This window comes from Nothobranchius furzeri, chromosome 13, assembly GCF_043380555.1.
Source record: "Nothobranchius furzeri strain GRZ-AD chromosome 13, NfurGRZ-RIMD1, whole genome shotgun sequence".
NCBI classification, from domain to species: domain Eukaryota; kingdom Metazoa; phylum Chordata; class Actinopteri; order Cyprinodontiformes; family Nothobranchiidae; genus Nothobranchius; species Nothobranchius furzeri.
In genome coordinates, this window is record NC_091753.1 from 55,503,385 (window position 1) to 55,518,315 (window position 14,931).

A 14,931-nucleotide genomic window follows, 5' to 3' on the forward strand; every position below is an offset into this window, starting at 1 on the left:
CGCGTTCACCCTCATCAAGTTATAAAATAACTCTGAAAAATAAAAGTAATTAATTGAAAAAATAAATAAATAAATAAATAAATTTTTTTTAAATTAATTACTTGATTAAAGGTCATGGCTGGGCCAAAATCTAGTGAAGAAATGACTTGTAAGATCCCAGGTGCTACGGGCCTAATTTTGCTAACGAAGGGGGATTGTGTTAAAGATTGTAAAGTGGCTATGTTTCCGGGCTTCATAGAATCTGCAAATGCGTATCGTTACGCGCAATGGGGAGGCTTGAAGCCGGGCACATGCGTGATATGCGGATCTCTGTGCACCCTAATTAAATGGTCGGGGCTCCGGGAGCAGAAGCCCACTCACCTGGAGAGAGGAACAGACTTGCATACAGGTGCAGTGGAGCTGTCTGCTCCCATTAAAATATGTTTTTGCGGAACCTGCTTGAGGAATAATCCAGGCATCATCTCCTGGCAGGTCTGTGAATGCACCCACAGAGGTGAAATCAAAGATGGGTGCTGTTTCACGAAGAATGGTGTTTTGACTACCTGCTTACCGACAAGCCAGCCAAGTATGTTTTTTGTAGGAGAGCTGCTCAGGAATCCTAGCCTGGTGAAGCCGGTTAAAGATTTATGGGTGGAGGCTTATCCATTTGTGTTCAAGCTCAAGACCAGAGAAAAAGGACTGGAAGAGCTTCAGGCTCGGTCCAAATTTGAGTCTATTAAGAGCTTAATATTAGGACAGCAATTTGGTACGCTGGCTGATGCATGGGAAACAGGTACACAGATTGGGGTAACTCAAGAGTATAAAGACGACAGATGGGGAACTTATCTGTCAGGGACTCTGGACTGGCATACAGGATTGTCTGTTCAGGAGCCCCCAGGGATGCGTAAGCGTGTTACATCATACCTGGTTGAGCTGAAGAGTCTGGGACCAGGGGCGGAGCGTAAGTTCATGCCTTATCAGTTAACTTTGATAGAGGTAATAGACCTGTCGGGTCGCGTTTGCAGCTCGGCTGTTAACATAGTGACCACCCGGAGAGGAGAGGCATATTGGCCTAAGATTTATGGGACTGCTCACACTAGAATGTCTCGTAGAAGGCTGGTCTCCAATCTGACTCTAACTAACTAGAGCAGGGCGCTTTCATTTCCTGCTGATTTTTATGCTTCTGTCTTGCAGATGTTGTCTCCTCAGAAGCATAAGAGGGAAAGCAGCAGAAAACGAAAAGTGGTCAGGTATGCAACTCCGGCGGGAGTTGACCCCAAAGTTAAAAAGAAAAATGTGAATATTCCGAAAGGAAAGAATTGGATAATAAAATGGATTAAATGGGCCTTTTTTATCCTTTTCGAATTTAGCCTCATAGGATTAAGTATAGCGATTGCATATGGGGTACATGTATATCTCCGAACGTATCATGTGTCCTCGGTGACATATAACATAACTCACGGAGGACCGCAACAATTAGTAGGGAATTGGAATGTATCCAAAATTAAGCTGTTATGGCCCAAAGAAGATTTTAATGAGAATATAACCACCTGCATGATAGCAACACAGATTGGATTCAAGATTTGTAGTGTAACAGGGAACAAAACTGGTTGCCTGCGCTTGCCCTGTGGAGAAAATGGATTTGACCGGATCATGGCTACACCCTCCGTGACATCATTTTCTGCAGCAGAGCAGGAGGAGAAGAATGACACGGAGTGTGGTGAGACCGGCCCATGGGCGGAGTATATGGCAGTCTTAATGGATCAGACAGGATCCACAGAGCTTGATCGATCTTGTCAGATAATATTAAGGAAAAAGAAAATCTTAAATCAAACTTCAGGTGAAGTAGAGTTGTGGGTTTACAAATATTGCCTTAGAAATAATTTAGAATGGGGACACAACTTCACCACTTTCAAAGTGATAAAGATAGAAAGGTGGTGGCCTCGTAGAATCGAATTTGGGTGTTTTCAGACCAAAGACAGTAGTTTAAGTTCCTGGCAAACAGGAAATATTACGCATTGGTATAATAATCGGTATGATTTTGGCCTGTAAAAACAACAAGTGGCAGTTGACAGGAAGAAAGCTGTTAGGAGAAAGGAAAAAGGACCTGGTAGATCCAGATAAGATGGGAAGAGAGGTGTCAAGGTAGAGGGAGCATTAGCCCCCCTTCTTGTTGCTCCTGTTTAAGTGCAGGCCTCTCTGCACCGCGTGTCACTTGCTCCTTAACTGTCAGTCTGTAACTTGAGGTGAACAAATGGCTCATCAAACTCACCCTGAATCTGAGCTGATTGACGCTCTGAATCTGGAGGTATGTCAGGATTTTGTAACTATTTTATCCAGTTTGTCTTTAGGATGTTGTAGACATTTCATAACTGGTGTACACTTGTTGTGAGGATTATTGTTGTAAAACTATGCCTGCAGATAGGAATTGTAGTGTGGTTCTTCCTGCAGCTTCTGATGATTTATTTTCTCCTATAATTAAGAAGTGTTTATGCAGTAATGCAGTTACTTACTGCTTCATGGAATGAGTTATATATCTCATGTGGAACATATTTTATGTTCCTTCCAGATGGACTCGATTCGGCAGAATATCATAGAGGGATTAATCCCCTCCACAGGTCCATCAACTGTTTTCTCTCTGAATGGCACACACTATTTGTGCACCGTGAATCGCGGGAGGGATGGATTGCCTCAGACTAAGACGATCGGGCTCCAGTGTGAACATGCTACGATGAATAAACGCTGCGTGTCTTGCAGGTTTATTCAGTACGTCCAGACCAAATGGAAAAGGGATTCAAGCGGGAGACTGATCAGGAAGACGACATACTAATGTTGTCCTCCCCGGGAGTACATGCCCTGCTTGAGAAGGCCCACGACGAGGAGCTGACAACGGCGCCCTCATCTGACGTGGCTGAAGAGGTTGTATCAGTAATGACGGCAGCTTCGACATGCGTCCCGTGTCCTGATGTGATACGTGAAATCCCTATGGTCTGTCTAAGTAGTGAGCCAGCAGGCATTCCTTCCCCTGTCCGAATTGCACCTGGGAGAGAAATGAGATGGAGGATTAAATCCCAGAAGGGGTGTTACTTTGTTTGTCAAGGCAAGATTATAGATTGCTTTCAGTTTATGAATATTTTGTCTGTAAAGACTGGATGGTTCGGCCCAGAAGTCTGTGACTCTTTTGGGACCGCACCTTTGTTGGATACGGAAAATCATGTTTTGGTTTTCAGCGCCAGCTTCCCACCTCAAATGATGGGATCGCTTCCACGTGGAGAAGCTCCGGTGATGGATTTATCTTTATTCTTCTTGGGTGAAGATCCCACAGATGGGAGAAAGCAGTTTAAAGGTTATGTAACAACCCGCAAAGGGACCTTGTGCTTACCCGTAGCTGATGATGGCATTATGATGAGAATGAGGGTTGATGTGGAGGCCACAGTTAGGTGTCTGTGTGTTCAGCCGTTCCTGAGTGAGATGGATGCTAGATTTATGAAGGCTTGCATTGCTGCTCTATCTTTTTATGGTCCTTTGCCTCAGTTCGTCCCCATGGGGGATGTTGCAAGTCCGAGCAATCGGTCAAGGCTTAGAAACAGTGGTCAGAGACAAGGGTCACACAAGGGTCAAGAGGACAATAGTTCAGGACTTGCTGGTGAGGACAGAACTAGGCAAAGGGTCAAAAGACAGGCTGTCTTCTCTGGATCCACCCATGGACACACCCCTGGGCCCGCACCTAACTCCACCTCTGGCGGGAAAAGAAGGACTGGCATGGAGTGAGGAAAGTCCAACTGGACCCAGAAGCTCTCAGGAATGCTGGAGGAAGATCTACAATTTGCTACCAACATGAAGATTTATGACCTGTGCTCTCATTCCAGGAGTGCAGCATGTAACTTTTGTGCCCTCATGTGAATACTGCATGTAGTGAAAATGATACCAAATGTCTTATGTAGAGCTAAAAAAGTGTATCTGGTAAATGACCCCTTGACCTAAACTGTCAGGAGAGAATGACTTGTGACTCTTACATTGTTTAGAGCAGTCTCAGAAATGATATAAAAGGATGCAGCTCAGATCGAGCAGGGCTTGGTTCTTGGGGAGATTCTGAGAAGACAGGAGCTGGTGTAAACTAACTCTTATTTAATCATTTTGAACTAATTCCTCCGTGGGGGATAGCAGTTGTTTTTCACTTTACCCATTTTTTGTATTTTGATTTTGTAATAGAACTTTTTTGAAAAAGAAACATAATCCTGATTCTTTCAGGTTTTCTCTAAAGCTTCACGTTTGGGGCCCTGGCCATAATTGCACAGAGGTAAGCATGTCGAAGATCGGTCTCTGAATTATCAGGACTTACTTTACAGTTTATAACAGAATAATATAAAGAAACCTTAAGATAAGGGAAGTTTTAACTTTCCCCTCCTTGCGAGTAACGAGTTGTCTTAAGGGCGATAAAAGCAAAATATTCGAGGTTATTTTGGCTCTGATTGCAGGTTGAAAAAGTCTCTAATCAGCTGGAAGGTTGGATTAATAAATAAATTGATAAACTTATGATAGCCTGATCAACTAGCATAAATCATTTTATAGTTACCAACCTCCCACATAAGCTGTTAGAGGCGCAATTAATTCCGGGTAACCCAAATAATTGCTGAGAGGCTTGGCTTGCCTCCAGACTTCTCTCTAGTATCTTAACCAAAAGGTAACGAGTTTAAAAGAAGTGTAGTACTCTGGGGCTGGCTATTCGTGCAAGTCATTTCACCTTTAAAATAAAAGGCAAGATTCTAATTAGGTAGTCCAAACCCGGGTCTGGTACGATTATACTCGTCGATACACCCCCGAACCCTGATGGATGCACCGTCTCATAAGTTCTAACGGAACTGGGTTTTCAAAGGAACCGGTAAATGGGACGGGCACGCGACATCAGAAGCGAGCAAATCCTCATTGACTCCCATGTTAAAAATACCAATTTCACAGCAGAAATAAACATGTTTACAGCCTGGTACCAAAACATGTTTTTGGTTTAAATGATCTGGTTTACACTCATGACAACTCTGAGGGGGGTGAATTTTTTTCTCACTCTTCTGTTTAAGTGTATTAAAAGCCTAAAATTCTGTATAATTAATGAGCATCAGACCCACGTGACCACAGAGCTAGCTCCGGGGAAAGGCCTCAGCAGAGCCTCGGTCTGGCCTGGAAACTGCTCCGGGATTTTGAGTCTCTGTGTTTGTGTATTCTTTTTTGGATATTTTTGTGCAATTGTTGGACAAAATGACTTGCTGTGGCATTAATTGCACTAATAGAGCGTCCAAGGAGGCTCCACTTCATTTTTTTCAGTAAGTAAAATTATATTTATGTATTTTAGGTCACTGCCGAGCTGAGCTTAGATTTTAACATGTACTGTTTAACCATGAAATTTAAATGTAATAGGGTAAAACCCAGTGCATTTAACACAATGCTGCACTTTAGAAAATGGGTTGAAATATAACATGTTGGTGGAGCTGGGTTCCCACTATCGGCTTGTGGAGCTCTCGGGAGACCGATGTTTTCCACCCGTTCTCCCCTCCCCGCAGCTCGGCGCATCTCTGTCTGATCGCGGCTTCTGTCTGCTGCGCGGGAGACGGCTTGTGGAGCTCTGGGATGGAAACCTTTCCACCCGGTTTTACCCAGCGGTCAGCCCGGCGTATCTCTGACTCAGAAGCTCTGGTGTTGTGCACAGTTAACTCCGGTTGTAGCTAGGTTGCTACCTCCGTTAGTTTAGCTGCCACCTCCGCGTTAGCTTTGGGTTAGCTTGTAGCTAGTTCGACCGGGTGTCGTCAGTTGATCCCAGCCTTACAGCCCCACCCTCAGCTCCACCTCTCTTCCCTTTTGTGGAATTGTCTGGGCTTGACGGAACCTGTGACACGGTCAAAATGGCCGTGGTGGCCACCTCCCATTTAGCCTCAAAAACGTGTTATTGGAGTCTATGGAAACCCATTGTCCAATATTGATATGTCGATGATCTGGCATGAAAAGTCCAGTTCTGGTTCTGGTGTTTGGGTTAGAATCTGCAGTTATAAACAAACTAGAATCATTTTGCCCTTCCTCCTGGTTCTCTGAAGCTAAACAGTGCTATTGATGTATCGGTGCTCGACTCATAAGCCTTGGACCATGTGACTCAGCAGGAGCGGAGACTTACAGCGCTGTCGAACTCGATGCTGGTGATTCCTGCGTTGCTGCCGGTCAGCGCTCCTTTGGGCTCACAGCGGCCTGGACTCACACAGAAACACAGAATTGTTCTGAGAAACAGCTGCCGACGCATTTTTACTGCCCGTTAGCGTACTCTGCTTCCTTATCGTACGGTAATGAGCCAGCATCTGTTCCATCACCGAAAGCTACAGTGCTGCATAAGTCACTCTAGCTTAAATTGTACTTTAACCATCTATCCATCAAATTCTTCACACCAACACGTCTGCAGCATCTCTGGCAGAAATGAAAGCCCCGAGTTGATCTCTGTGGGGGGAAAAAAAGCTCTGGCGCTCTCGTTTCAGGAACTAGAAGTGAGACAATGTTCTGTCCAATCACCATTCATCGTCGGATCGGCATGTGTGTTACAGCATCAGACACTTTAACATGACTTTGCCGCCTGCATGTTGAACCGACAGCTCCTCAGGACGTAGTGGAGGTTAAGATGAACGAGCACCGAGACTACCAGAGCGAGGGCCAAGCAGAAGATGACACGATTTGGATTCTTCTTTCCTGATTTTCAAACATCTCTCCTCTGATTGGATAACAGCAAAGCAACTCAGTTTGCTTTTCGTTGATGTTTAATCTTCACAAATAACAAGCCTGGAGGAGTTCTGCTGAGCTGCGGAGTTGCTACTGCTACCGATTAGCTTATACTAGCTCTCCTGGACGCTAAACCAACACCAGCCTCTCCGTCGTGAGCCAAGACAGGCGAGTCCGTGAATGTTACGCAACAGCGTGACGTGGATCTGTCGGGCTTTTCTAATGCGAGAGTTTCACCGTCCATTTTCTATCAGAAGCTAATCTGGGAAATGAGGGTGAGAGACGTCCGGCCTGCAGGTGAAACTCAGAGTGACTCGAGATAAAAATCACGAGGTGCTCAACCCTCTGGGGTCCAGGGTGTAACTTGCCGTTTTTGACGAGTTTTCCTTTGTATTTCCAAAATAAAAGCCACAACCACTGCCTTATGTGGCATCAATCTTTTCAGCACAACCTGGACTTTATGAATTTATACTTATTTTTTACATTTGGGCATAAAGAGGTTGCATATTAGACCTTAAATCACTCAAAAACATAAAATCTGAATAGGAAAAAAGTTGCTTATTTTACTGTGAAACCAACAAACATTTATGACGAATGTTTTTTATAATTTAGAATGGTAATCTAGATTGTACATTTATAAAAAATATGAATATAGCAAATAACAATTTTTTTAAACAATTATTAGCCCTCTGGGGTCCAGGGCGTAAATCACCGTTTTTGACTCATTTTGGTATTTCTTTTGTATTTTCTAATAAAAACAATAAATATTGCCTTAGGGGGTATCATCTTTTTCAGGACAACTGGGACGATCTGAATTTATACTTATTTTATTAATTTGGCAATAATGTACATGCATTTCGGTGTGGCTCTGTCAGCTGCACGGCGCCGCCCACTCCTCTTGTTGGATCTCCGAGGAGCTGGATCTCTGCCTTCATCCTCTACCTCATCATGACCCAACTCTTCTATGAGGAAGGATGGATCTGCCACATCGACATCAACATCCTCGCTATTTGCCTCAGACTCCGGCTGCGAGTCTCCGTCCACTTCCTCTGCTTCTAGTTCAAAAAACAGACGTACTATCTGAACTGCCTGGTGGACATTTATCCTTCTCATCATCCTTTATTAAAGCCTAATAAAAGCCTACTAAACTGCAGAGACGATATATCTGTCCGGATCGCTCCAAAATATGAAGTTTACCGACAATATCTGTCTAATTGTTTGTTGTTACTCTGTTCGCACCACTCCTGTCCCCGCGAAGCGGCTCCTTTTTGCGCACATCTCGTTACTCGTGCGGCCTTCCTCTCTCTCAGCTACATAATGATACTTTTTATCAGTTGCATATGTGAGACGTCCACCAACAGCAAAAGGATCTCATGTTTTTGTGGTTGTTTTATGTTCACGAGCACATTCCCTCACGGATTACTAAACTGCTGTTTTGACAAGTTATCAGATTGTCTAAAAATAGGTCGTTTTTTAGTTTAGTACAACTCCGCTTTTATGTTGCCTATTAACACAATTTAAAAACTGGGGTGTAGGTTATATTCTCCTTTTTAAAGCTGAACTGAAACCGAAACTCAGGGAGGCGGAGTCTTGCTGCTACAGCGTCCCAAATCAGACCTGTTCTAAAGACGAGGATACGCGTCCATGGACCCCAGCGGGTTAAGAACAAAAATCTAAAAAGGTGAGTAAAAATGGTCTCCGTGAACTTGACCTTTAACCTCTAAATCTGGCGGTGGAGCTAACAGGTCCGCTTGTAGCCGAAGCGAGGAGTCCCTCTTGCTTACTGGAGAGCGGACGCTCAGCAAATACCTACACCGCCAGGGTTCAGCGCAGGAGTTGGGTTCTAAGCTATGACGAGAGGCGAGTCTCTCGTTGGTGCTGCTCTTCACCTTCCACCCACCGGAGAGGCGACACTCCACATTCAGCCAGTTTCTAATACTGGGAATCAGCGATCCCAGATTCCTGCCCAGCCGCCACAGACGGGTCAACGTGGAACAGCCAGAGCTCTAATTGTCCCTGAAATGAAGGTCTCAGGTTGAAAACTTGAGATCAGTTCCCTCCTCCTCCTCTGCCTGATGCTCCATCCTGATTGGTTGTGTTGGATGTCAGCCTCCACCACAGAGAGGCTGTGGGGTCTCACTTCAGCCTCTCGGTGATGTCACATCCTGAGTGTCAGCAGCTGCTGGGCCCATGGCTGCATCACTGGAGCATGATGGGATGAGAAAGCAGGCTGCTGGGAGCCAGAGGCAGCGGAGGATTGTGGGTAATCAGACCTTTTACTTCTCATCACTGACCTTCATCGAGTGTTAGTTCCTGTACCAGCGTGTACGCAGGTGTCACTCACCTGCAACCACCTCCCAGAGTTTCACCCTGCGGTCCATGCCCCCTGTTGCTAGGAGACGAGAGCCGGGACTGAACCTCACAGCGTTCACCTCACCATCGTGGGCGTCCTGGTGGAACACAGGAGCAGGTTTAAATGTACAGATTTGGTTCATAAGTTAACTTTAGGAGGTTTTATTAGCATTAAAACAGAAATCCACCCAAACCTGCAACTGAAAGCAGTTTCATCACAGATACTTGAGCGCAGGGGCGCCCAGTCCCGGTCCCGGAGGGCTGCTAGAAGGTTGTGGGGTTTCTCAGCTCCCACACCTGAGTCACTGGTTGAATCACCTGTGCAGCAGCTCATCTGCAGAAGCCTGCTGATCACCAGCTGATTGAAATCAGGTGTGCAGAAGCAGGGTTAATTCTAAAACCCGACCAGGACCAGGATTGGGCACCTCTGCTTTAGTAGCTGCAACCATAGTTTAAAACAAAGAGACCGGAAAACCACGGAAACAGATTCATGGTCTAAAATGAGTGACTAGTCTATGTAGTAGAGCTGAGGACAATAATCAAATAATCGATGCATCAGGATGCGGACAAAAACGATTCTGCATCGTAGAAGAGTACGCCATCATCGATTATAGTGGAACGTAGTTTTGGTTTTTTAACGGCGGCACCAGTGCAGCGTCCAGATCTGTCAGAGTGAGCGTCCTCCACATTTACCTCCGCCTTAATGTGGTTCTGCAGGGCTGAGCCTAGAGTTGTAACCTGAGACCGAACCGGAGCCGAATCAGCCCGACCGGTTCTGTTGGATTTGGGCCGTGAATTATGTTAACTGAGCGGGTCGTCATGCTGCGCGCTTCGCTCGCTCGATCAGCGACTGAGAGAGAGAGAGAGAGAGAGAGAGGTGTGCTCACACAAGAGAGAGAGAGGATTTGAGGACGCTCCTCCAAACACGCATTATTATTTTCATTATTTAATTATTATTTCTCCTGGAAGCGCTCAGTCAGACCGAGTGTTGTGGTGCTGGGAGGTCCGGTCTTGGGGAGGGGGCGGGGTCAATGACGGCGGCTTCAGCGTGATCTTCTGTCTCTTTTATTTAGGGACACGGAGAAGTTAAAAGGAGAGAGAAATTGAAGTTTTTATTCCGCTTTATTCTTTTGTTTCATGATGATAAACTGATGTTAAATTCAGCTTAAAGAGAAACTGGGAGGAAGCTTTGGTTCATTTTAGGTTACAGGAGGTCTTGTCTCCTATCTGCTCCTCCAGAGACAGCATGGACATGAGGGTCACATGGTGAGGGTCACACAAGACAGGTTAGTGGAAAAGTTTGTAGTTAGCTGGTTGTGAAGGAGATCCATCAGCTGGGTAATTTAATCCTAATCCAGCCCACAGCCTTCTGCTGGTGTTATTATCAGCAAGAATAAAACACACATATTAAATATTATTGGAAGTGTAGAATTTGTTTTATGTTTTATTATTTTCTGCATCAAACAGAACTTGATTCATTCTCCAACATTTCAGAAACGAACCGCTGGGTTCAAATAAAATAAACTAAGTCAAACATTTCATTTGGTGTTATTTCTGACACCCTTCAACTGCGGCATAAATATCTGACTCTAGAGCTGCTCAGAGACATTAAACACTCATATATGAACCCATTATGTATTTTATTAATACCGTATTTCCCGGAGTATAAGCCGCTACTATTTCCCTATGCTTTGAACCGTGCGGCTTTACTGGAGATTTTCCTTCACCTGCCACTAGGGGGCGCTTTAGCAGAAAGTGAAACAGGTGGAAGTCAAAAGTGGAAATCGAAGAAAATGCTCATTTGAATTTAGCACATGCAAGCAGCCGGCACAACGAAGAATTTGTTTCAAACCCATACCCCCTCATCGTGGTAACTACACGTATGAGTTCATATGATGCCACATTTAAGGTGAAGGCCATCGAAAGAAGGAAACAGCGCTGCCGCACGTAAGCTTGGCATGAATGAATCCATGGTTCGGCGCTGGAGTCGGCAGCGGGAAGAACTCATTCAAGCCAGCTTCACCCGGGGATGATGACAGCAACACGGACAGCGACACGGACATCGCCGCAGAAAAGGTATGTGGCGAAGCTCTTCTGAGGCTGTTCAACTCCGACACTGAAGAAGAGGACTTTAATGGCTTCAGTGTGCAGGAGGAAGATGAGAGCGAATGACTTCTTCTGGTAGGCAAGTGTGTTTTATTTACTAACCAGGCATGTTTTGTGTGCATTTTTATTATTATAAAACTCGTTTTGTTGAATAAAAACAACAACGAAAAACCTCTGTGTAGCGTCTTCCTGTCTAATTATCTTACGTTATGGCCGTACATGCGCCGGAGACCTGCATGTGGCTGCTGCGCCGCGGCTTGTATTTGAGTGCGGCGTGTGTGTGTAGAAAACCCTTTTTTTTTTGTTGGTGCGGCTTATATTGAGGTGCGCTCTATAGTCCGGAAATTACGGTACATTATGTGTCCTGTAGGTTGTCAGTACTTTTTTCGAAGCGTGTTTTTCTCAGCCTGAGGCGTGGTGTTGGAACGAGGAAACAGATGGTTTTTACTTTGTTAAATCTTCTTAAATGTTAAAAATGTTCTGTCCTAACCTGTCGTGAACGGAGAGCTTTTGAGGAAGCAGGCTGTGTCGATTACGTTTTTGATAAAAATAAATAAAAATGAAAAAAAAGCAATTATTTGACATCTTCTATTTATCGATAAAAACAAATCAATAAGAAATAATCGTGATGCATCGGGATATCGAATCGAATCGTTTACCCAATAATCTTATCGGGAGACAAGAGAAGATTCACGCCTCATGGTCTCCAAGTTTTCCAGTTGATATAAAATTGTTTTCCTCTCATCCCGTATTTATTATTGCGATTTACTTTCCACTGGTGACTTAGTGGCCACCGCGCTTCTGCGTCACACCTTTACAGATCGCTCCGAATGGGCTCCGTACTCGCTACAGAACTTCTGAAGGGGTAACGTGGTGACTTTGATCTTTAAAGGCTCTACTTAATGAGACATCACTGCCTGTTCTACCAGCTCAGCAGCTGAGACGAAGAACTGAATACTCACAAACACATGCAGCGCTGTGGATGGAACCCGGACCTCCGCACACACCCCAGAAGGAGGCTCGCTGGTTTCTGGCGAGGTGCTGAAGGAGTTTGCAGGTCGACGTCTGCTGAGGAAGAGGAGGAACAGGAGAAAAGGCTCACACAATGACTAAAGTCAATATAAGCTAACAAAGGGAGGCGCAGGGATGTCGGAGCTGCTCAGGATTTGACCATCATCTGCAGACAGAATCAGATTCTGTTCTCAGTCAAAATTATATACATGCAGATTTTTTTTTTGGGGGGGGGGGGGATACACCTGGCTTGAGTCGTTATTTTAATGACTTTTGACTTGATAAAATCTATAAAGTCTTACGACTTGACTTGACTTGCATCTGTTGACTTGATGATGACTTGAGCATATTTGATATTTTAGCACAAAAGTGGCACGACATGGACAAACATCATAAATCCTTCTGGGTTGGATCTTGTTCAAATTCAAAATTCAATTCAAAAATACTTTATTAATCCCAGAGGGGAATTAGAGTTTCGGTACACACAATTCTGAGATCAGACATGCATACATAGACACGTGACAAGAATTGGTGACTGTGGTCATTCGCAACCCGAGTCACACTACCTTAATAGAAATAAGAGGGTTTTTATGAGGATAGAGTCAGGAGGAGGGAAAAAAAGGCACTTCAGAGTTACCCTCCAAGGAGAATGGTAGCTTTGCTATGCAAAAAAACACCTCAGACAGATATGCACTCAGACTTCAGACATTACACAACATAAGTGTCCACTAGGTGGGGAGGTAGGGTTGGGACTCTCCTCACTTCAGTGCCTGCAGCCACATGGGGCAGCGCTCATCACCTCCGTTTGGACAGGGGAGGGAGATAATGGGTTTGAGAGCACAGTGACTCCTAGATACGGTTCCACGGCTTTCAACGGTCACAGTCCCACCCAGGCTGGGATAGGGTGAAAGAGTTTCCATAGCAACAGCAGCATTCCACATTTCTTCTGAGGGGGGAGTTTACACTTCAGCCTCACAGGCTTCAAGGGCACCAGATTCAGATAAGAATTGTTTTGAGTACAGACAGAAATAATTTCCTCTCTGCCTTAGAGTTCTGTTGGTCTACAACCCGTCTAGATCCAATAATGGCGTAAGTAATCAGTCCCAATCCGTGCTGATCCGTCAACTCGCTCCTTGATGGAATCCACCTTCTGTGACAGAGCCTGAATCTCAGCCAAAGTTCCAAGCTTACGAATCATCTCGACAATTATATGAGTTTGTGAGTTCACACAGCGCGATGCATTCCATCCCTGAGCTCCGGGATTGAGCCAATATTCTTCGAAAGCTTGTAAATTTTCCGGTAAGCCAGGTAACCGCTCAGGCCAAACAGCAGGAATCCCGACATCAAAACGACGAATATCCAAACATCTTCAGAATCCTCTACAGACAGTTGGGAGAGGCAGATCAGGTTCCGCTGTTTCCAGGAGTCCATGATATGTCCAGCTGGCTCTGTCCCAGAGGGGCATTCGGGAGCCCCTTCTCCCGTTCTCATCGTTGAAAAAATCTTGTCAATCGCGTTGAGACCAACGGACCAGGTCCATTTTAGTAATTTCCAGTTTCCAGAAAAAATGCAGAGAAGCGCCGTGCACACAAGACAGGACAGAGAGCCTTGGGAAGAGGAGGGAGGAGAGGAGAAAAAAGCATCTGTACTCTCCAAGAGCCGGAAGAAGTTGTTCTGCTAACTGCAGCAGCACGTTGTTTAAAACCAGTTTCAGTTGCACTTTCTGCTTGTTTGAGCTAATTAAGCTTCAAGAAGATTTATTTCTGGGATTTATTTATTATCATTGTCGTTAAATTGAAGTTGGACAGATGACTTGATTATGACTTGAAAATTAAAAGTTAAGGACTTGGACTCGACTTGGACTTGGTTGTCTTTGACTTGGACTTGACTCGAGACTTGACCGGAAAGACTTGTGACTTACTTGTGACTTGCAATGCAGTGACTTGGTCACACCTCTGGGTTACACATGGTCATCTCGTGCCCAAGGAGACTAACAGCCTATTTCCACCAACACCTACATACCGCTCCGCTATGACAACCCTTCCAGCTGGAATTATTTCAACCTGAATGGAACGACTGTGTGGAGGGCTGCTGAGTGGGCCCCATTTTAAAAGGTCCCTCCCAGAAACAGCTGGCTCTTGCCACTGGCCCACAGGTGTAGAATGAACAGGTGTAGAATAAACAGGTGTAGAATAAACAGGTGTAGAATGACCAGGTGTAGAATGACCAGGTGTAGAATGACCAGGTGTAGAATGACCAGGTGTAGAATGACCAGGTGTAGAATGACCAGGTGTAGAATGACCAGGTGTAGAATGACCAGGTGTAGAATGACCAGGTGTAGAATAAACAGGTGTAGAATAAACAGGTGTAGAATAAACAGGTGTAGAATGAACAGGTGTAGAATGAACAGGTGTAGAATGAACAGGTGTAGAATAAACAGGTGTAGAATGAACAGGTGTAGAATGAACAGGTGTAGAATGAACAGGTGTAGAATGAACAGGTGTAGAATAAACAGGTGTAGAATAAACAGGTGTAGAATGAACAGGTGTAGAATGAACAGGTGTAGAATACACAGGTGTAGAATAAACAGGTGTAGAATAAACAGGTGTAGAATGAACAGGTGTAGAATGAACAGGTGTAGAATAAACAGGTGTAGAATGAACAGGTGTAGAATAAACAGGTGTAGAATAAACAGGTGTAGAATGAACAGGTGTAGAATAAACAGGTGTAGAA

The 14,931-nt window shown here is 44.8% G+C and overlaps 1 protein-coding gene and 1 non-coding gene across 7 annotated transcripts in view; both read right to left on the minus strand.

Moving 5' to 3' along the window:
* atg16l1 (ATG16 autophagy related 16-like 1 (S. cerevisiae)) overlaps positions 1-14,931 on the minus strand; it is a 28,245-nt gene that overhangs the window by 7,499 nt on the left and 5,815 nt on the right. For 4 of the 6 annotated variants that reach the window (XM_054742422.2, XM_054742421.2, XM_054742424.2 and 1 more), the window contains exons 11-13: positions 12,150-12,255; positions 9,074-9,179; positions 6,140-6,210 (exon numbers count right to left, since the gene is read on the minus strand). In XM_054742422.2, the coding sequence (XP_054598397.1) occupies positions 6,140-6,210; positions 9,074-9,179; positions 12,150-12,255 (283 nt within the window). The remainder of the gene's footprint in view (positions 1-6,139; positions 6,211-9,073; positions 9,180-12,149; positions 12,256-14,931) is intronic. The other 2 variants (XM_054742425.2, XM_054742423.2) reach the window with 1 other exon arrangement.
* LOC129163997 (small Cajal body-specific RNA 6) lies at positions 8,756-9,024 on the minus strand. Its single transcript, XR_008563798.1, has one exon. It is a non-coding gene; the product is annotated as a small Cajal body-specific RNA 6 (non-coding RNA).